The sequence below is a fragment of the Rutidosis leptorrhynchoides genome, chromosome 1, assembly GCF_046630445.1.
Source record: "Rutidosis leptorrhynchoides isolate AG116_Rl617_1_P2 chromosome 1, CSIRO_AGI_Rlap_v1, whole genome shotgun sequence".
In the NCBI taxonomy this organism is placed as follows: domain Eukaryota; kingdom Viridiplantae; phylum Streptophyta; class Magnoliopsida; order Asterales; family Asteraceae; genus Rutidosis; species Rutidosis leptorrhynchoides.
This window is the reverse complement of record NC_092333.1, coordinates 389603110-389626920: the sequence shown is the minus strand read 5'-3', so window position 1 is coordinate 389626920 and position 23811 is coordinate 389603110. Positions and strand designations below refer to the sequence as shown.

General features: G+C 34.0%; 1 protein-coding gene across 9 annotated transcripts; it reads left to right on the top strand.

Annotated features, from left to right (window-relative positions):
• The first annotated feature begins 10976 nt into the window (after positions 1-10976).
• On the top strand, positions 10977-22440 carry LOC139871275 (large ribosomal subunit protein uL18-like). 9 transcript variants are annotated; one of them, XR_011766649.1, is made up of 12 exons: positions 10977-10998; positions 11603-11659; positions 11757-12242; positions 12471-12538; positions 12630-12719; positions 12943-13109; positions 13213-13812; positions 13908-13967; positions 14984-15114; positions 21299-21379; positions 22036-22140; positions 22226-22440. XR_011766649.1 is itself a non-coding variant. In XM_071859017.1 (7 exons), the coding sequence occupies exons 5-7, from the start codon at positions 12705-12707 to the stop codon at positions 13301-13303; spliced, it is 273 nt and encodes a 90-aa protein (XP_071715118.1). In that variant the 5' UTR covers positions 10977-10998; positions 11603-11659; positions 11757-12242; positions 12471-12538; positions 12630-12704; the 3' UTR covers positions 13304-13899. The 9 variants fall into 9 exon arrangements, 1 of the variants encoding a protein (XP_071715118.1); XR_011766647.1 differs by adding an exon at positions 14661-14814 and having other exon boundaries at positions 22036-22440; XR_011766646.1 differs by adding an exon at positions 14661-14814 and having other exon boundaries at positions 14965-15114; positions 22036-22440.
• The last annotated feature ends 1371 nt before the right edge of the window (positions 22441-23811 follow it).

The window sequence follows — 23811 nt, the reverse complement described above, 5'->3', positions numbered from 1 at the left end:
GATTAATTATGTAGATTTGGTTTTGAGATAGCATAGATAAAGTACCGTTAGATGAAATTGAGTAGAACATGAAGTGATCACGTTACATTGACCATATGGAGTAATATTGGAATGAACGTACGATTTAGTACAATATAATGACGCCAGGCCAGCGTGATTATATTGAAGTAAATCATGCAGAAGTCCCAATGCTACTATATAAAGAATATGAAGTGATTCAAAGGAAATTTTGGTAGGAATCACTTGAACATACGCATTCTGGTCTGTTAGAGGTAGGGAAAACCACGTAGCCCAGATACTGTACAAGGAGGGCCTTGATTGCAGAATTGATAACCCGAAAATTTGTTTTAAATATAGACACCCTGGACACTTAAGGGAAAAGTTCTTGAATAGGGAAAACTTTGGGCTCACTTACGGTAGAGCAATCGTTATCTCAGCTATGAAGCCTCGCATGGATCCTGATTTTAGTTAGGGTACGTTTCTTCACAACGATTTATCGTCTCGAAATTGTTTAATACTATAGCGATAGAAACCTTATATCTAAGAACCTTAGTGTGATGACTAATAAGCCATTAACAACCATGAGAGTTAAGTATTCTATAGGACAAGCTAATGGTAAGCTGGCAGAGATAGAGGAGTAATTTAAGGTAGTACCTTAAAATTAACAGGTGCGTCATTGGAAATGACCTCATGTCAACTAAACTTGGAAGTTTTAAAGTAGTAGTTGGAAAGGATTAGTTACCGACACACAAGCCGATGTTATTTGAGAAGATTGATAGAATTTTTCACGGCAATGCGATAAGAATTGGTTGGAATAAACCTTAAGATTAACCTAACACCCATCAAGTTAGGAAGCTTGATGTAATGGTTAGAATGGACTTTAGGATTAACCTAATACTCATCAATTTAGGAAACTTTGATGAAATAGTTGGAACGAATTGGCTTTCAAGGATGAAAGCGAAAGTTATTTATAGTGAGAAGATTATTCGTATACCTCGCGAGAATGATGAGCCAAAAACCATCTAGGTTACTTCAACGACCCGAGATCCCACAATGGAAATGGGAAGGGATGACAATGGATTTCATCCCGAAGCTACCAAAAACAGTAGGCAGTTATGACACTATCTGGGTTATCGTTGATCGCCTCACCAAATCTGCTCACTTTTTAGCCATGAAAGAAATCGATACAATGGACAAACTTACACGACGATACATAAAGGAAATTGTATTCCGTCACTTCGGCAATTCAAATTCTATCTTAAGGACTAGCCAGTAATCTTATTTGATACTCATTCTTACGCGGCTCTAAATCCTAACTTATTCCGAGAGGTTTCTTATTTGATGATAATCACACCATCACCCTTCTTACGTCAATATTAGTCATACCAGTTCGAAATTTCCAAAATCAATGGGTAGTTAATTCCCATCCTCATACTTTCCCTTTCGTATCTCACTTATAAGCAACAACTTTACACTTAAGCATTTTTGGTCGAAGGACTTATGCCCTACTAATAACCATCAACCACATTTAAATTCAATAGTTTTCATTACCTCAAATATCACTCGAAATTTTCAAAAATCTTTTACTCAATCCTCATCAATCTTTTTCCAATTTGTAACCTTCGAAATATGAAAATTTTTTCTGCCAAAAATTTTCACATACTATGTTACTGTACAAATTTTATTGCCAAAATTTTTTCTGTCGAAGTCTTATAAAAATGAACTTATTTTATTGTCATCCGTACAAATTTTAGAAATCGTATATGATAAAGTAAACAATTACTATTTTTGACTAGTACATGTGAAATTTTACTTCACCTTTAAAAATCAATTCTTTTAATCAAAAGATATTTTACTTAGAGTAAGTCTATATTTACTAAGAACTTCGTTTCTTTTCTTACATTGTCACCCTAACGATTTCTATATAATTTTCATTGCTTATTATATAAAATTATTCGTTGCTTATTCATATCCAAGTCATCATGAAGACTTTACAACCGTCAAAATTGAGAGATTCATGTGTGTGTATGTGATGAAGGCACTTACTACCACGTCATGCAGAGCTTTCGGCCACACCCGTTGGAGCGATGCTCTTTCTTACATAACTCTAAGTCCTGACTTATTCCAAGGGATTCTCATTTAGTGATATTAACACCACCAGTATTCCGACTTTAATATTAGTCATAACCTGTTTGGCATCTTGCAAAGTCAAGAAGCGATTAACTTCTCATCCTCATACTCTATCCTTCATACCTCACTTTTTAGCAATGGCTTCGCACGTGAACATCTTTGGGCCAAAGACTTAAGTCCCTGATAATCATCAAAACTACATTTAATTCATTAGTTTTCATTACCTAGTAACATGACAACCGATGATTCAAAGATTTTTCACTCGACCCTTTTCAACTCGTAACCTCTGAAATACGAAAAACTATGTTTATCAAAATTTTTACACGTTGTTTATTGTAAGGTCCTCACGAGATTTATGGACAAACGAAAGTAATAAAATTTTTCTGTCACTTATGCGGTTTATAAAATCATATATGTACATATATAATGAAGTTAGTAAGTTTACCCTTACCTATTTTGGTTAGTACATACTAAGTTATACCTTCACATTATTTAAAAACCACTCCTTTATTGAGTTGTTTAACTTAAGTCAAATAGTTTTGTGCAAAATGGTACGCGTCGTACATAATTCTAAATTTACTAGGAACTTCGTTCCGTTTATGTTGTCACATCAAACGTTTAAAGGTTTTCAAAACTTCCTCGGTTGATTTTATTAAAGGTTTTCATATTAAACTACACCATGTATGGATCACACTTCTTCTCGCCCTCCGTTAGGGATGAAACTGGCCATCAAGATCTTTGTTAAAAACTCTTGAGCCACTTTGGATGGCAGATTTACAAAATTTGTTAGGAAGTCTCTGCGCTCGTAAAATGTTCATTTTAAGGTTAGACATGGCAAAAACGTGGGTCGATAAATCAGTTTTCTGGGGTATACTTAGTGGTCACCCTATCGTAGGAAAGGCACTAGGCGGGTTTTTACTCTCAATATTTCACGACTAATCACAACACCCTTGTAAACGTCATCTCTAGGATTCATTATTTTGAGGTACAAGAAATCATTTTTGGAGATTCCTTTCACTTGGAGTAAACCATTCTTTAGGACCAAGAGTTCACGTATCTTCTCATCCGCGCATGCCCATAAGTATAAGGATAAATTCGGATCAATCCGCTCGAAGAGTTCACTCTCGTTCAAAGATTACACCTTTCGTGCGATTTTCTTTCGGAAATGTAGTATAAAATACTTTAAGAATCTATGAATCTTGTTATCCTCTTGGAAGGGACTGCTTAAAACGTCTGTAACACGGATATGGTTATTCTACACATTCCTTCCTTCATTGGTTGCAACTATATGTTGTTCTAGTCGATGTTAACCCTAACTTCAACATGTAACTGAAAGGATAAAGTTACATTATGGAACTGTGCTTCCATTCCATCTAAGGATAAGTTCACCTACAGTATGGTAAACTGGGCGATATCCTTCATTGTTAATTCAGACCGTCCTGAAGACACTATAAATATGGCTTGCATTGCATATAAGTCCGATTAGTCACTTTCAGCTAAAATTTCAGTTCATTTAGTCAAATGAAACGTTCTTAAATATCGGGTTCTTCATACCTATGGTCTCCTTCCAAAATTAAGGGATTAGTACAAAATTCGTGGCTAACACTATCCAGACATCAAATCGCATGGTTATGATCACCATGTTTTCCATTCTACCTGTCAGCTTTGTATTGCGACATAAGTGCTCAATGTTTTAGATGAGTTTGGTAACATTCATGATGCATTCCATGCATCCAGCTTACTGAAGATGCCTGTAAGGCTAAAAACATCATCCATCCTTTTGTGGGTATAAATTCGGATGACACATTCGTGTTAGCAAGAAACGAAACCAAACTGTTGATCTCTTAGGACAAGAGACTTAATTAATGGCATATACCTATTCTTAATTTTATACGCCCAAGTACCTTTCAAGGTAAATAGCTCACTTCTGAGCTCACGAGTCCCTCGGAACTTTGATACGCTCCTTCTTATTCAAACACGGTACCATTGTTGGTCACTCCTCAAAATTTTGGGACGAAATTTTCTTTAACAGGTGGGTAATATAACGACCCGGCTTTTTCGACTTGTTTTTGTGCCTTGTGATTTTTGCGAAACTGCGTATTTGTGCGTACTGTGCTACTTTATACTCTGGAATCTTTATACACATGGCCTACTTTCATTTATATGTTAAAACGTGCCTTTAAGTACGTGAGATACTTAACTTGATCACCGGAAGCCTTTATGACTGTTAGTGTCACTTGACATTACGAACAAACTGCGTACTGCGTACACGTTTAACTTTTGTCGTAATCGGAATATTATGACTACGAAATCTTAATTATTATTTCATAATAATAATTACTTGGGTTTTTGGATGCTTAATTACGCGTAGTAATTTACTTATGCTTACTAGTTAGTCTTGTTGGACTTTCTACCTTGTTGGGCCTTAGCCCACCCTACACTAGTTAGTGGACTATTTAATTAGCCCAATTATTAATAGCTAGTGACCCATTAATATGTAAGACAAATGCCCATTTATTAGAGGGAACATGCTAGCATTTTTGTCAAGTATTATCCTTAATGTTGCATGAGATCTTAACATAAGCACCAACTTTAGACAACCATTAACCAAAAAGCAAAAGTTTGTCCCCCTTGTCCCCCCCTTAAACCCACGATTTTGAGACACCACCCATACCCTCACCACCTATAAATACAAGCCTTATTTCAACCATTTTACACTTGCTCTCATTTGCATTTCACACACACTTACTCTCAAATTCTTTCTCTAGTCTTTCTTTCTCTAAAAAGTGTAAGTAATTGATTTTTTTTTTCTTCTTCTTCTTCTTCCCTTCCCTTTCACGAAATCATCATCATCATCTAAGGGTTTAGCTTTTTAGCTTTGATCTTGATTACATCTTGTAGATTCAAACATGGATTTGAATCCTTCAAGAACATGGAAGATTCAAGCTTTCTAGCTTTGAATCTTCACCTACTTTGTAGATCTAAATCTTTTAACTTTAATCTTGTTATTTTGTTATAAAGATTCAAACTTGTGTTTGTAATCTTCATGTAACTTAAAGATCCAAGCTTTATGCTTCAAGATCTTCAAGAACAACCAAGATGCAAGCTTTCTAGCTTGAATCTTCATATCTTTTGTTGGATCTAAGTTTTCTAACTTATGATCTCATTACTTTATTATAAAGATCAAAACTTGTGTTTATGATCTTCATGTAACTTAAAGATCTAAGCTTTATGCTTCAAGGTCTTCAAGAACACCAAAGGTTCAAGCTTTCTAGCTTTGTAATCTTATAACTTGTGTGAAAAAGATCCAAGCTCTCTAGCTTAGGGTTCCATCACCTTATTTGATTTAGATTATGTTCATACTTGTTTGATTGAAGTAAAGTTTGTAGCTTTAGTTGTAAATGGAACTTGTAATTGTGTTAAGACTAAGGATATGATGTAACATTGGTTCATCATCCATCTAAGACTCTTAAATGAGTTGTGTTCTTACTTGGTCTTAACATATTGTGTGTTGATGGTAGAATCTTGGTCAAGGTGATGCTAACCCATCAACGAGTTGTACACTTGAAGCTACAAGCATCAAGGATGAGAACCGTGATGAGCATCAAGCACCAAGAACCCCACCGAAACACTTGTTACTATTTTTCGGGATCTGATCAGATTCTTGGACTTCTGGAAAATTAATTTTCAGTTATTTCGTTTCGAGTAGATGACTTTTCGTTTAGGCCTCGACTTAATCCAACATACGGTTTAGGATTTATAGCCCTCCGAAAGTCACTATGCCGTTGTAACGTTGTGCTGAAATTTCTGACCTACTCGCACTTAAACCGTCGCCACGGTCAAACGAAGACGAGCTTTGTTCTGGAAATTGGTTAGCAACTATAGGACTCCCATACGGAGCCATAGCCACTGATTTCGCGTCTTTTCGATTTACGTAGAGGCCGTAGCAGCTGATCAAAGTCAGCCTATTGTTTCGACCTCTATACTTGTTAAACTTACTTAGCTTTTACGATGATGAATGATGATGATGATGACACTTAAACTTATTTTATGCACTATTAGAACTTATGAGGACAATCTACTGACCTAGTAACCTTTAACTTAGGTTGACGACCTTTCGGACCGACTTACTACTTGCACATTTTCGTGACGACTTTTACTGCTTATTCACTGTGAGTTATAGCATCCCTTTTTACTTTAACTATTTTGGGACTGAGAATACATGCGCTTTTTACGTTTTACATACTAGGCACGAATACTTAAACTTTATATATGTGTGGGTTATACAACGGCATAAACTTTCCCCTTAGCTCGGTAACGTTTAGTCATTGGTTTTTGAACCGGTGAACGCGAATCTTAGATATGGATCCATAGGGTTTGACATCCCAACTCGGGCTAGTCGCGCTAGCATTTAACGGGTGTTTAATACTTCGTAAACATACGCACTCGCCAAGTGTACTTTTAGGGGGTAATATTACGTTAAGTTAGTTACCGGGTGCCCATGGATAAGCATATACTTTATCATACTGATTTGAAATACTGATTTGAAATGCTGGTTTGAAGCACTGAAATCTCGTGGCCTACATTGCATTACTGATTACAAACAAACTATAGCTCACCAACATACGTGTTGACTTTTTAAGCATGTATTTCTCAGGTGCTTAGACGTTGTTGCTTCCGCTGTTAGACTTGCTGTCTTGGTGTAATAGACTTGCTGTTATGGACCTGCTGTGTTAGATTTCCGCTGCATTACTTAGAGATGTCTCAATCATGGAACTTTTCTTCTGCATTCGTAATTTATGTTATTTTCAAACAATGGCTTTGTAACGACCTTTGGGTCACATACTTATGTTTATGCTTCTATTCATAGGAAGCACGTTATCTTTTGTAAAACGTTATCTTTTCATGAATGCAAAATTAGTTTTCAAAAAGCATATAGTGTTTGACCTTGTAATGATCCTGTTGTTGATGATCCGTACACGATGATTTTGTACGGGCCATCACAGGGTGTGTGAAAAATGAAATAGTAAATAGTACTATTCATAACTAATAAGACAAATTTTGTCTATTAGTTATATTAGTAATAGTAATTGTTACGGCATTTGATAACATTACTTTATTAACATTAACATATAGTATAATAATGATGTAAAAAGTACTTCCTCTGTCTCAAATATATAGTCTACAATTTCATTTTAAGATTTTTTTAAATTAATTGTCCACTTTCATAAATGAATAAGAATAATGTGATGAAAGTCTTTTGCGTCACTAAATTATTCATGTATGACAAAAATATATGTATAAATAATAATGGGTAGAATTGAAAAGTAAACAAAAAGGTACATATGACAAGTACTTTTTTCTAAAACTGTTTATTTTTTATCTAGAGACAATAGGTGAGGAACGGAAGGAATATTTCATAGTTATTATTATTATTAATAAAGTAAAATTAATAATAAACTCATAATTACTATATAAATTAAATAATATTAATAAATAAAACTAAGATTATTAACACTAAATAATATAAATAAAAATTAATAAAAGATGATATGAAACTCTAATTAAATTATGTACAACAATAAGACAATTAATCACTTATATCGACAAAAGCAGTTTTACGAGAGATAAATTGGGTAAATCCTTGTAATCGCGACATATAAATTGTTTTCCATGTAGCTACAGACTCAATAATGTTGCTTTTCATGCCAGTAAGACATAGTTGGAGGTATTGGATAATCACTTTGCAATTTTCCCGCAACAAAATGCGTAACATTATTTACATGGGCAATTGTAAGAACTATATGATGTTGAACTCTTCTAGACCCCTTCATAATGGAAAAAAGTCGTACTTTTTCGCAAGCTTAAAGAGTTGAATATTACTCCAAACTTATTAGCAATCAGTGTACCTGCATAGAGCATTTTCATCCAGTATTTTGATGGATAAGGAGATCCAACAAAGCTTGGAGATTCCAACAGTCACTTTGCTTCAAAGCCAAACATATTTTTGTAGATACGAAAATGGTAGTCTAGTTTTTCTATCATTTCATACTGAATACTTAGATAATATGGTTCACTCATTCTAAGGGAAATAGCTACTTCTCGATATCCACAATTTCCATCACAACCAACATTGTATATATCGTTATGTACTGATGCAAACAATTAGGAATATCACTAACACTAGTATAAATCTCCATTCTTGTCGATTCGTTCGAACGAAACATATCTATCTCCGGTTCATCATTTAACTCTACCTCTGGTTACTCATTCAAGTCTACCTTTAGTTTCTCGTTCAAGTCTATATCATATGAACATTTTCTTGCTGGATCTTTAGCAGAATGTGCATTATTAGGCATGTCTGAACAATTGTATCATTCTTGTTTAACATGATCTGCACGCCTCTTTAGTAATAGATAGATAGAAGTGTAACCGTATGGTATATATATATATATATATATATATACATATATATATATATATATACATATATATATATATATACATATATATATATATATACATATATATATATATATATATACATATATATATATATATATATATATACATATATATATATATATATATATATATATGGGTAGGATCAATGAGGAAGTAACCAACTGGGGGCAAACGGGGGGAAGCAATTTTTTTTTTCGTTTTTTGAAAAAAACTTTGTTCATTAACATTATAGATTGGATGAAAATATGAACATTTTAAAAAAGACACTTTGTGATAAATGTTTTTATTTTGGCGGAAAAACGCTCGAAGAAATAATATATAACAATTATCGTGATTTTCGAGCGTATTTTGAGGGTTTAAAAATTAGGGCTTAGATATTAGGGTGTAGATATTAGTGTTTACATATTAGAGTTTAGAAATTTAGGGTTTAGGGTTTAGATTTATGGTTTAGATTTAAGATTTAGATTGAGTTTTTAACACGAACGGTTACCCTAAACCCTAAACTCTAAATCGGGCTAAATTTTGACAAAAAGTACTTCACAAAACATGAAAAAAAAAGTTTCGAACATTAGCATTCTTCACGATCAATATTATCTTGAATTTTATATTTGTCGATCGTTTTCCCGCCTAAATTATAACATTCATCATGAAGTGTCTTTTTCAAATGTTCATATTATTGTGTGATCTTGATACCTAAAAAAAAATTCGAAAAAACGAAAAAAAAATTGCTTCCTCCTAATTGGTTACTTCCCCGTTGATCCTACCCCTATATATATATATATATATATATATATATATATATATAGGGGTCGGCCGAATGGAAGGATTTTATCCCAAAAATTTTGCAAATTTTGATTTATCCCATTAAGTTGATAATATATCCTCATTACCCCTCTTCTATTAGCACAACTAAATAACGCCTCCTGAATGGCCCCCGTATCCACCTTCACCCACACAAAAACACTGCTCACGCTATTCAACTTCTGTTCCCCTTTTTAACTTCGCCCAAATAACGCCTCCTGAATGGCCCCCGTATCCACCTTCACCCACACAAAAACACTGCTCACGCTATTCAACTTCTGTTCCCCTTTTTAACTTCGCCCAGAAAGCGTAAAACAAACTACACAGACACATGCCATACCTCACAGGCTCACACACCTCCTACGTATGTTCTACCTTACTTCCATGGACATGCTTCTTCACCATAAACTAAATAACACCTCCTGAATGGCCCCCGTATCCACCTTCACCCACACAAAAACACTGCTCACGCTATTCAACTTCTGTTCCCCTTTTTAACTTCGCCCAAATAACGCCTCCTGAATGGCCCCCGTATCCACCTTCACCCACACAAAAACACTGCTCACGCTATTCAACTTCTGTTCCCCTTTTTAACTTCGCCCAGAAAGCGTAAAACAAACTACACAGACACATGCCATACCTCACAGGCTCACACACCTCCTACGTATGTTCTACCTTACTTCCATGGACATGCTTCTTCACCATAAACTAAATAACACCTCCTGAATGGCCCCCGTATCCACCTTCACCCACACAAAAACACTGCTCACGCTATTCAACTTCTGTTCCCCTTTTTAACTTCGCCCAAATAACGCCTCCTGAATGGCCCCCGTATCCACCTTCACCCACACAAAAACACTGCTCACGCTATTCAACTTCTGTTCCCCTTTTTAACTTCGCCCAGAAAGCGTAAAACAAACTACACAGACACATGCCATACCTCACAGGCTCACACACCTCCTACGTATGTTCTACCTTACTTCCATGGACATGCTTCTTCACCATAAACTAAATAACACCTCCTGAATGGCCCCCGTATCCACCTTCACCCACACAAAAACACTGCTCACGCTATTCAACTTCTGTTCCCCTTTTTAACTTCGCCCAAATAACGCCTCCTGAATGGCCCCCGTATCCACCTTCACCCACACAAAAACACTGCTCACGCTATTCAACTTCTGTTCCCCTTTTTAACTTCGCCCAGAAAGCGTAAAACAAACTACACAGACACATGCCATACCTCACAGGCTCACACACCTCCTACGTATGTTCTACCTTACTTCCATGGACATGCTTCTTCACCATATCTCACACCAACAACCTTCTTCCCACCAACACCACTGAATTAACATCCCAAATTCGCTACCCAAAATAATTTTGCTCGAAAGGCGTCCACGATTCGCTACCCAAAATAATTCGCTGCCTCTCTGAAAGTGTGTTTCGATTAGGGGTCACCCGTGCGAACGGTTTTTCATCTCGATTTGTATGTTTCTTCCTTTTATTTACGGTTATTGTGTTACTTGGTTTGTCATAATTCGCTGCCTCTCTGAAAGTGTGTTTCGATTAGGGTTCACCCGTGCGAACGGTTTTTCATCTCGATTTGTATGTTTCTTCCTTTTATTTACGGTTATTGTGTTACTTGGTTTGTTAGTTTTCCAATTTTTTGCCCTAATTGTAAGACTGTTTGCAGTCATGTTTAGGGAATTAGGGTTTAATCCATATTTTTTTTTTCCAATTTAGGGTGTTGATGTGATTGCAGGTTTTGGTTGAAAAAGCTCCTTGGTTGTGTGCTTTTACTTTTCTAGATTTAGGTAATGTTATCTTTTTTCGTTTTCTTCACGTTATGTTGCTGTTTTTTTATATTGCTTATTCTGATTGTTTTCTGCTTATGTTGTTGAAAATGTATTGTGTTCAACTGATTTTGCTGTCACAGATAATGTCGATATGAAACGCTTTATGTTGGGTAGCTATTATTATAGGTAGGAGAGTAGCAGACCATAAAGTGGATTATCTTTTTTTGAGAATGGATATTTGTCTTCATGTAATATGCAAGTAGATTATCTTTTTTGGTCACTACAAGAATTTTTTAATGAGTTTTTTCATTAGTTTTTCACAATAAGATACTTCCTAAGGTTTGACATTCATATCGAGTTTTCAGTTATGTCCTTTTGTTAATTTTGACTTCCTTTTATTTTCCCTTTTGCAGGTTATGCTCTTACGGTTGCTGTTGTTGCTGTACAGGTTATGCTCTCATGCACTGTTGGTAATGTCTTGGTTTCAGTTTGTTATATTTTATTATTGTTAGTTGTCTATTATGTAGATTTTTGTTTTTATAACTGAATTTGGTTACTATGTTGCAGTTGATGTGTCCTCCGATGATTCGATATTCTACGCGGTGGTTACTTCATTTAGGTCTTATCATGCTGTTATGTGTTCTACTATTAATAAGCTATTATCACTTATGTTTATATGCAGAGAAGTAAAGTAATAACCTTCATTGTTAACTATTTTTTTCAGTTTTAGTACATTTTCATGTTGATGATTTGAAAGTTATTAGTGGTTTGTAAATAGTCCGGAGTTGTTGGTAAATCATCACTTAAAGGGAATTTGGTGAGGAAGAACTCATGGAGACTAATTTGGTGAGTAACATATCTTATACCTAATTTTTATCAAGCCTATCTAATGACTTTTGCCTATATGGTCAGTCATTTTTCTTAAGTCTTTATCGCTATACATGTTGTTAGTGCAAGTTACAATTTTGTGGTTTGTGCACACTCTCACCAACATTATGAATCATGCTGAGCATCTTTGGCTGTGCGGTTGGGTTCTAGATTTTAATGTTCCAGGTACTCTTTTTATATTCAAAGATGGGTTCAGTTCTCTTGGTGTTAAGCATGATGTCATTGTTTTATGTAACATATTTACTTTGAAATTTTGTTGGTATTTGTGTAGTAAACGATACTTTTCTTGGTTCTACTATAATGTTTTTGTTGGTTAATTAGAGGCTGTAAATAAGGTAATGTATGGCTATTTTCGGTGTCTAATAATTCTTTTACAACTATTTTGCCCTACAGGTGTCAAGTTTGACCCGATAATTTACCTCTGCGTTGGTCGATATGGGTTCGTGATCTTTTGTTAATGGGTAAAGTGGGGTGAATGCTTGTGCAACAGTATGTACAATGTGAGAACAACTTCTTTTGTTTAATAATCATACATTTTTCATGTCTTTATAGAGTGAAGATGCCAGAATAATGAAGAAGGTTTCAGCTCATGAGAGATGAATTTTAGAAGAGCTTTAGAGGCAAGTCATGATGAGGTCAGAGGTATTTTTATCCCTTCGGTTGACTTTTTGTTTTGACAATATACAATCCTTACCAAATAAACTTACGTTTGGTACAATAATTAAAAATTTACATTCTTTATAATTTTTGATGAACAGGGTTACAAATGAGGTATTTTTATTTTTGGTCAAGTTCTTATTAATTTTTTTTTGTTTATATGACAAGAAAGAATGAAAGTTCTTGAATTGTTTATTAATTGATATAGATGTTAATCCAAGCTGAACCAGAGAAGTGTCAGTCTCAGTTTTCAGACTACATCAAGGCTGAGGTTGAACCGGATGGTCTAGAAGAGATTTACAAAAAGGTCCATGCTGCAATTCGTGCTGATCCTAACTCTAAGGAGGAGAAGAATGCACCTAAGGAACATAAGACGTAATATTAATATTAATAATTTGTTTATAAATACAAATTTTTTAATCTGTAAAAGTTGATATAAAGTTTTGTTATCTGATGTATGTGTTGTGTGATGTATTAGATACAACCTCAAGAAGCTTACCTACGACAAAAGGAAGCAAAAGCTTATTGATAGGTTAAATGCATTTGAATGCTGCTGCAGGAGTGAATGATGATGATGATTCATACGAAGATGATGAGTGAGCAACGATGCATGTTTTCATTAATGTCATGTTTAGGTTCACAAGACTTGAAAGTTTATTTTATTTTGATTAGAAGAATCTCATACCAGGAACTTTGTAACCTTTAAAGATAGTGTCTCAAATGGGCTTATTTAGAGTTGCTCTTGAAACCTCCATGGCCCATATAAATCTGACTCCCAATTATTTTATCTTTTTTCAATTATAAACGTGCAAGTAGCCATACCCTGTACCAAAAAACCATCCCCACAACTCTTCACCATCTGACATAAAGGCATAGGTTGCATGTCCTCTAACCTTGCTTCCATCATCTTATTCTCTGTTTTCCCCATTTTGAGTATATGGATATCATCGGTTTTTTCTACCAAACGGTGAACTCGACAGGTAACAATCGATATTTTTAATTTAGGGTTTCTCTTGCTTTAGTATTTTTGGCCTGATTCTTGGGTGGTGTTCGGTCGTTTGCTTCGATTAGTTTACGGGTTCGTCTTTTTTTTTCTTTTTTCTTTTTTTCTTTTTCAATTATCATTTTTTTCGAATTGCATGTGTGATGTCTTGATTTTGTTTTGATTATCAGGTTATACGATTGGCGTGTCTAATGCTAAATTAGGGCTTGAGCGATTTAAGGAGATAGAAGGTATCTGTTTCTGGGCTTTTGAATCTTGAGCTTTAATGTCGTTTTTAACCTTTTTAGAGTTTATAAATTCGTAATCAGTATTATTTTGTACATTATTGATTCAAGGAGATCGAAGGTATCGGTTTATGGGCTTTTGATTTATGATCTTTAATTTCATTTTTTAAGTTTTGTTAGAGTTTTTAAATCCGTAATCAGCAATGTTTTGTATAGTAGTTATAGTTATAATTGTAATTGCTAATTGCTAATTGCTAATTGCTACTGTATGTGTATCATATATGTATATTATAAACTGGCAGTACTAAGTGTGCTTTGGTGACTATTATTGTTGATGTTTGCATTACCCTCGGCTATCGGCTTCCTGCCAATTGGTAGCTGATACGGGTCAAATGGGTTGACTATTAATCCTCTAACCCCTGATTAATGTGCAGAGTTAACAGCAGGTATAAAGAGCTCCAATTTTGTTTTGTTTTCGTCTAAATCTTAGAACTTTATCCTTCTGCAGTCAATATATGAAGCTGGGTCACATTTTTTATTAGTCCTTTTTGGTTTGGTTAACCTGCAATTTGATATATTGAAGTTACTGCATTTTTGTGATTCCTAACAGATTTGGTTATGCTGAGATGGCAACATGTCATTTTATTTAGCATTTAATGCATCTAGCTTTGACTAGTCTTTAAACTGTTTGAATTACAGTGTTTGATTGTTATGTTTATTCTGATTTGGGTCGTGATTGCCACCTGCATTAATTGTGGTACATATTCTGATTTGGGTCGCGATTGCCATATTCATAAATTGTGAGTTCCACTAAGCCAATTCAACTGGTTGGTTCAGCCACTGTTTTCAAAAGGTTTGTGGTTGTGGTTAGGTATATGCCTGACTTCCATTGTTCATGCTTAAGTAACTACATTGAACTTTAGTACTTATAATTATGAATGACTAAATGACTATCTAATTGTTGGTTTTGTTGTGTCCTTGGGCCGAACTTTAAATGATAAAGGCACATTTTTCTTCTTCAGAAATTGGCACTACGTATACTACTACCTACTGATTTGACTATCTTTCGGGGATTAGAGGCAGCTTTACAGTTGGAGTAAAGGAAGTGGCAGTGTTTGCTGGTCTTCTGTGTTCTTTTTCCCGGCCAACACGGGTATTTTACTCTAGCTTTTATACATAGTTTTTTTCAGCTTGTGCATTATATAATATAAAGTACCAACTACCCACCTGAAGTATATTGCTTCTAAATGTGTTTTACCTGTATATGCTTGAAATACCTCGTCACTTTTATATGTAGTATAACTCACTTTAATTTATTCCTATAATACTAAATAATAAACTTATTTAATTAATTACTAGCTATAGCATTATATAATGGACACTGATCTTCTTTCTTTTTTATTTCATCTCCCGAATTCCGAGTTGTTGAGTGGGACGTTATCTTTATAATGAATACCTATAATGGTAAATTTTGAACTATATAATACTTTGACAATCGTTATCTTTATAGAATAACAATCAATAATTCAAGCCGCGTAGCGCGTACCTCTCAATCTTGTTTAAACCAAATCTCAAAAAATAAAAAAATAAAAAATAAAAAAAAATTAAAAACTCTTTATCCCCTTTTTTTTCCCCACGGTCGACACTCCCAACATCCATCATCATCACATTTATTTGTCAAGACTCATCTTCAACGTTTTCGTGTTGATTATTATTCAAGTTGATTAACGTTTTCGTGTTCCTCTCGATCCGATCTTCGAATCCATATTTCTTTTTTATTGATTTGAGGTAGTTAATAAAACCTTATCTTTTTCAATTCTTTATATTTATATGATATTATGATTGCATGTGTAGTTATAGTGCTTGGAATTAATTGTGGTGGTGTTTGAATAATTAAAATATGTTAAAAAGCGTGTTTTCCAGTTAATGTTAAATCCGGATAGAACTGAAACCGCTGATTTCGGGAACCGTGCCACATTTTCTTGATTAAAATTCGTAGCTCATCGTGTTCTCTCGAAGAGTAATGCGATTTTTGTTTAAGATTCGTGTTAAATGGACGAACAGAACTCGGGATATGATTTATTGAAGTTTATATACATTATATACAAGAATTAGAATATTACTGAGTACTTTGTATATTAGTCGTATTAATTAATTAAGGTGTGATTACAATAATTTTTAAGGGAATATTTTTTTACAGCAAATAAAACACAAAAGAAAACCAAATAAAGAAGAACAACTTCTTTCGGCTATCATATCACTCCAGTCTACTTCATCTTCTCCGGCCAGGCTTCGGCTGAGGATGGTATGACCCACATGTCGAAGCCATATGGCTTTTCGCCTTCAAAGTCGTGTGATAATCGTGTAACTTCGTTTTTGATTTTCAACTTCCCGGAGTCATGGACCCTTGTTGAATGTCAGAGAGTTTTCGAAAAATATGGTGCTCTTAAAGATGTGTACTTTGCTCGGAAGAGATTGTCGAGTGGCCAACGTTTTAGCTTTGTCCGATTTGAAGGAATTACCGAAATCGAGTCTTTTTCCAATGTCTTGAATTCCATACAAGTTAACGGGAGATGTATTCGAGCTTACAAGGCTTTGGAAAAGAAAGGTGCTCTTCATTGTAGGGATCGTGAGAAGACTGCTGTATTTCATCCCTCTTGCAGCAACCATGAAAACATCCCGAATATTGATGGATTCGAGGACTTTCCTCCGGCACCTTGGAATCAAACTCAGAACCGAGGTCAGAATCAAGGTCAGAATAAATCATTTAAATAGGGAGACAAAAGCTTTACAAGATGCTCTTGATAATAAGAAATCCAATAAGCTTCAATTTCCTGCCAACAATCATATTGAAATTAAGGTTGGTGGAAAAAGATACGAATTTAATTTACCTGACTCGGTGAGCGACCACAACCTCATTTTTAGCTTTAACAGTGATCGTGTTTCCTAGTCCTTAATCGAAGTTAATAAGATTCCCGTTGATGTCGATGGCGGAGAAGCATCGAAGAATTCCCATGGCATCTCCAGCGTGGGAGATATGAAATCGTCGAGTGTGGGGGATGAATCTTCGTCCCAATCGGTGCTAGGTGTGTTGGAAAAGAATATGTCGAGTGTGGAAGTTAATCTTGAAACCTGCGATGCTGATGAACAAGATGATGATGGTGACGGGTTAATTAACAGCGTGGGTGTGAAGTTCGGTACCTGTGATGAAGCCATAAGCGAAAAAGATGCTGATGAACAGTCTAATTGGGAGTCTACAGATGTTGCTGAAGATGTTGCTGAAGGTAAAATAATTTCAGATTCGTCAGATGATATTCCGTCTACCTTCATACCGGATTCTATCTCAGATGCTGAGCTGTTGTCGGATGAAACTCAAGAGTCAAAAGGTGGTTCCGATGTGATTTCCTCGGGCAGTCGCGAGGGTATCGAAGGGAGTATTCCCAATGAAAGCTGTGTAGTTATCGAGGATCATGTTCCCACGCGTGACAATAAGGGGTTGTTGTTGGACCCTATACAAATTCAAATTGCAGAGGCGCCAGATTCTAACTCATCTATTGGGCCTCATTAATCCAATGAATCTAATAAACCTGAGATGGACTTTGACCCCTCAATTGGTCTGGGCTCTGGTTCAAATGATAATGATAGTGATATGGGTGATCCGATCTTAAGTAATAGGGATTGCGTTAATTTGCCTAACGTGATCGCTAATTCTTTTTCTACCGCGGTAGCTCGCTTTCGAATTAAAGAGAGGAAAATCCATCCTTTAATTAAAAGTCATTTCATTAAACACGTTTGGGGGCAGAGAAATATGAAACGTAGCTGACGCCGTGATAACTTTCGCTGGCATGAAAGATACTTTATCGAAAATGTGATGAATAATTCGAAAGAGGACGACGATGAATTTGCTTGTTGCTCATGTTGCTCTTCATGCGCGTCATCGGATTCAGATACATAATTCTGCTTCTAGTCGCTATGTTTCGAGCTATGTGGGTCCTTTTGTTTCGTGTTATTGTTTGATGTGTGTCTTAAAATCGTGAGTTGGGATGAGGTCTCGGGTTATTTTTGTTGGTTATGTGTTCTTAATTGTGCTTTTGGTAGTGGTCTCGTGTATTGTCTAGCTCTTTGCTAGTTTTTGTATCATGTACTTTTATATATTTATAAAACTTACTTGCCTTTCAAAAAAAAATATAAATTATATATATAATAATAATAATATTCATAACTGATGTAACCTAGAAATTCGTGTTTGATCTGGAATGATTTGACAAGTTCATCATGTCAGGATCGATGATACAAATAAAAAATATATAAAGAACGTTAATACTCCCTTCGTCCCATTACAAGTGTGTCCACAGACTTTTTGCACACACTTTTAGAAAATCCCACTAACTTCATTCTCCACCAATCAGAAATCTTCTCTCTCCAGAATAACCTCTTCTCATTGGTTGAAACACAAAATGGACACTTGTAATGGGACATCCCAAAATGGAAATGTGGACACTTGTGGTGGGACGGAGGTAGTATTTGATGAACGGTTTGTAAAATACGATTAAAACAAGTTTTGGATTAAAAATATTATTGAATACGAGTTTGACCAGGTCTGACCTCGGAATGCGTGCCAGGTCTAGAAAAATTAACATTATCATGTTGTCAGGTTTGCCGAGTTATTTAAAAAGCATATGATGATCATTAAAAACCGACGTGCGATTTACATGTTACGAATTTTAAAAGCCGTAAAAATTAAACTTATAAAAAAAAGAATTTAAAACTTAGCATAAATAAATTGTATTATTAGTCAATAATACTTTAGATAAAAATTTATTTAATACTTAAGGTAATTTGATTAATACGAATTCAATAATACGGCTCTAGTTATTGAGTCGACAGCAAGCGTCGATTTATTGGCGACTTGACTGACTCTTAGAGCCTAAATTAAATTTCAGGCATGATTTAAAACCCATGGAAATTTGATTTTACCATTTTCATAGCGTCTCAATTTTATTTTTTAATTTAATCTTTTTTTTTTTTAAATTTTTTTTCCTACTTATTGGCCGGAGGTCCACTTGGAAGCAATCTCTCTATCCGTCGAATAGAGAGAGGGATGACTTTCTCTACGTTTGAGAGTGTTTCCACTTTGGGTGAAGAAATGACTTGTCTTTATTCTCGGATAGGGGAAGGATTGTCTACATCTCACCTCCCCCATACACCACTTATGTGGTATTGGGTTTTGTTGTTGTTGTTGTACTTAAGGTGATAATTATTTTGTTAATTATTTATATTAAGAAATATTTATTAATATAATTAAATTTATTATATCTATTAATTCATTATTAAATTAATAAATACCTATGTTACGAATTAATTAATATTAAATTAATAAATACTTATGATAAAAGTTTAATTATTAATGAATCAATTAAAACTTATGATAAGTAATAATTATTAATTTCTTATGACATAATTTAATTATTAAAATACTTGATATACTAATATACTAATTAATTTAAAAGAACTTATGTTATAATTAATATTTAATTATTATATTAAAATACTTATATTATAACAAATATTTAATCTATATCTATAACTATCTATATCTATATCTATACTATACATTAAAAGAAAAAAGAAAAGACTAATTGAGATATGCTAAAATATCAACCATTACCATCAGATCTAAATACCCTTACTCCATCACTACCCTTACTCCATCACCATCAGATCTAATTATAAGCTTATAATTATTTTCATTACCCACCTTTCCCTAAATACCCTTAAACAAACGGCGGGCAAGAATTATTTTCGCAATACCCTTTAGTCAGACACACACAAACTCAAAGTTAGGGTAAAATTCTCTCTATCAAGGTTTCGCCTATGCTGAATCTTTAACTGCTAATCAAATCACGTCTATGAAACAAAAATTGCTGGTTGATTTCCAATGAACAAGGTATTGTTAATTCATCAATTACTAAATCAGAATCGTAATATAAGATTTTACTATGGTTTTTCTGATATTTTGTCCAATGAACAAGTTATCGTTTTAGATTTCTGAGATTCTGATATTTTACGCTATTCAATTGAACCTCAATTGAGGTATGAATATACTGAATTTTTACATATAGTTAAACTGGATTATATATGTATCGATTGGGTATGAAATACTGAATTTTTTTTATATGTATTCATTGGGTATGAACCTCAATTGAAGTATGAATATACTGAATTTTTTATATGTATTCATTGAATATACTGAACCTCAATTGAGTTGAGGTATGAATATACTGAATTTTTTATATGTATTCATTTAGAAGTATACTGAATTTAGTTTAATTTATTATAGAGTGGGCAAAGTGGGTAAAGACGTGTATATTGAAGTCATTTGATAGCTAAAAAGTGGGCAAAGTGGTTTTTGCTCATGTAATCTTATAACAATTTTTATTCTTTTTTAAGTTTATAGATGATAATATTGGAGGAAATGAGTTAAAGATGCAAAGTTTGGGTCTTTATATGGATAAATAGTGTTAAATGATTGAAATTTTCATGGGCACCTCTAAAAAATAAGGAATCTTTAGTTGTAGGCTAATCTTTTATAAGTCTTTATTGTTTAAAATCTAAAAAAACAAGCGTGTAATATATAATAGCTCTAAAGTAATCTATACATGGGTTAATGTTGTTAGGCTAATTCATTTCTTGGGTACCTATAAAAGATTAATATTTGTGGGTTTTAGAGATATATTGGATTCTGAAACTCTGTATGATTGTTATGGACAAGACGGTATTGTATCCAAACTCGGTTTTATATATTATTTTGATTGTGCTCTATTATGGAAATTACTTGTATGTTCTGAATTGCTAATCTTTTGAACTGACTAACTGTATAAAAGTTATTATATATCAAGGAGATATATATCAAGGAGATATATATCGAGTAGATGACTGCTTTCCCATATAGTCACTGTATGGATTGGTTTGGTAATTTGCGTTTTATCCTCAACGGGTCAAAGGGGGTAAGATACAAGCTTTCAATAAACATGAGCCACAATATATGCTTCTAAAGGGTCAATTTGGTTGCACCTTAGAAGTTATCGCAAAAGTATTTAACTACGAGTATATAAAATTCCCAATACCACATTATTAGAAAGGCTAGATTATTTTACTAATAGTTCTTACTATCGCGTTTAACACATTTGATTAGGAAAGGTTAAATAATGGGTTTCTTGATCATACCAATAAGAAATTAAGCTGATTATGATATATCTTTTTATTATTATATCATACTAATGTCTTCTTTTTATTTAATGAATTCATATTTTGGGTATTGCTTTAAACATTTGCAGAGTATACAAAAACAACATTTGAGAAACCTTTATTGAGTGGAGTACTACATCCACCAAGGCTACTGAACGTACATCCTGCAGGTAAAGTAGATTCTTTATGAAGCGTAGATACTTTGTGCAGATAATGTGGTTCGATAAGACCTCTAATAGTATGTATTTTGTTTCATGCAACTTCTTTTTCTATTTCTCAGTGATGGCCATTTTTACCTAATTACTTTTAAATGGGCACATTTATGATATAGATGTCATAGAATTGGCTAAACAGAACATGTTAACGTGTATAGACTTGCAACTGCCCAGTCTTCTGAGGTTTTTTATACATCTTTCTATGTAGTCTTAATCCATTTTAAGTAAAACATATGAGATTATGTTGGTTAGATGATTCACAGCCAAATTCTGAAAAGAACTTCCCGTAAGTTAAAGCTTGAGCCTTTGGGATTGTAGAGATTAATAAATGACAGGAAAGATTAGTAAAGTCAAACAATGAAGTCGTGGAGATACATAATTGTGTAGATACATTTGTGTGTTGTATTGAGAATCTTGTTTTTGTAGTATGATTCATTATCGTGGTCTAAAAAAGGTTTTTAAAAAGTTTCTCAGTGAATTGAACTACATGATGTCACTTTTGTGAGTTAATGATGATCCACTAGACACAATGATACATACGGATATCAAAGATGAGGATCTTGCGATAGTCTTAAATATAATATATTTGATTGTTGTTGGACCTTTTGCAGATCGAAAAAGCCAGACTTCTTGGCGAGTGCACTTCCACTCAAAGGCCATGGTTAGGTGGTCATACTCACAACAGCTACATGAGGAATGTTGGTAACGGTCAACACGTAAAACACTTCTTGCCCGTTTTCCCTTTTTTATTTCTCTTTATGTGCCATACATGAGACCCAATCAGTTTGTCGGAAGTATCAGGCTGTGTTTGGAATGCTACGTCATTGGTCTACAGTCAGCATTTTAAGATGCTTCATGTTATAGACCATTTGGTAAGACTTAAAAGATATAAGAAAGGGGCAGAACGGAAATGTTATGTTGTATCTCAAGTTAGATGTCTTCCAGTTGAAGGATAATTGGAAGAAGAATTTCAAAAGATAATTGGATTAAGGTAAAATTGAATATTTCTTTCATATATCTTTTGAATTTTATATTTTTTTGATTTTGCAGGATCTAATCTTAATTTTTTAATTGGTTTGCTTTCTGTTGCTGTAAGCCCTTATCTCATAGTATCACGTCACTAGGTGTTCTAAACACCTAAAGTGATTTCAATGCAAATACTTTTATTACGGTGTATCACTATATCTGATTAAATTAACGGGTGGTCGAAAAATTTTACTTTTTTAATTTAACATGTATGCAAAAGTAAAAGACTATAATTTTTCATTTTAATTTTTAATTATGTACAATGTAGCTAATAACATCCTGACTTTAGTTGCAAGTTTTGTTACATGATTGTTTCGAAATATATGTAGCTAGCTAATCAATAATTATGACTATCCAACCGCAAATGTTGCGGTTTAAAAGACGAATCTGTGATTAATACAATAGATTTTAATTCAGAACCAATATACATAAGATTGATACAAGCTAATCGGATAGAAAACTTGGTGAATGGTGAGAGTAACCTCAATCCTCTTATGTTGATTGCATGTGCAGAGGTGTACGTTCTACCTACTTCTCTCCGAGAAGCCTTCGTGCTACAAGGTAGACTACATTCTTTTGCAACTTTATATGGATTTCATGATAATTAAGCATGTCGATTTGAATAGTCATCTTGTCATCATTTAGCTTATTAAAAAGTGGTAAAAATGGTGTTAAGGCTAGCCAAGATTTGAACATGGTTACAATTTAGTTAATCGTTTATATATAGTCAGGTTACTGTATGGGCCCAGTAGGATTTATACAAAACATGGTTACAATTTAGTTAATAGTTAATATATAGTCAGGTTACTGTATGGGCCCGATTGGGTTTATACAAAATAGGTTTTAGGGTAAAAGTTAATATATTTGCAATGAAATCTACTTATGTAGGTGTTGAAGCATTCATTATTTGACACCTACTACCAAATGAATGGGTCATGACTTCACCATTGAGGTGGCTTTACTAAATGTGTCATACGTTTAATCTTCATTTTAAGATAATTTTCATGATCTAATATTTTGATTTATATATCTTATTTGGATATTGTTTACATGGTGATTAAATCACTCGCGGGTGTGATAAAAAGGATTTAGGCTAATATTCTGTTGTTAAAGTGATTGTTCAAAATGTAATACATGTTTAGTTGTTGGCTATTTTGATAGAAAAGTGTAACTACATAATGTGGATCTACATATGAATTTAAAAGTTTCAAATGTAAAGTTTTTGGCTGCACTTGATGAAATTAATACTGAAGATGAAATCCCAAAGAAGCAAACTAACATTGCACGTGGATCTATTCATGGTTCATTTCTTTTGGTGTCTCAGGTCACACTTATCAGATGGGGAAAAATTGCCGAAGTTC

Excerpts from the sequence above, each read along its gene's own strand:
- LOC139871275 (XM_071859017.1), top strand. Across the intron at positions 13,110-13,212 it reads GCACCTAAGGAACATAAGAC|ATACAACCTCAAGAAGCTTA; the intron begins GTAATATTAATA and ends GTGATGTATTAG.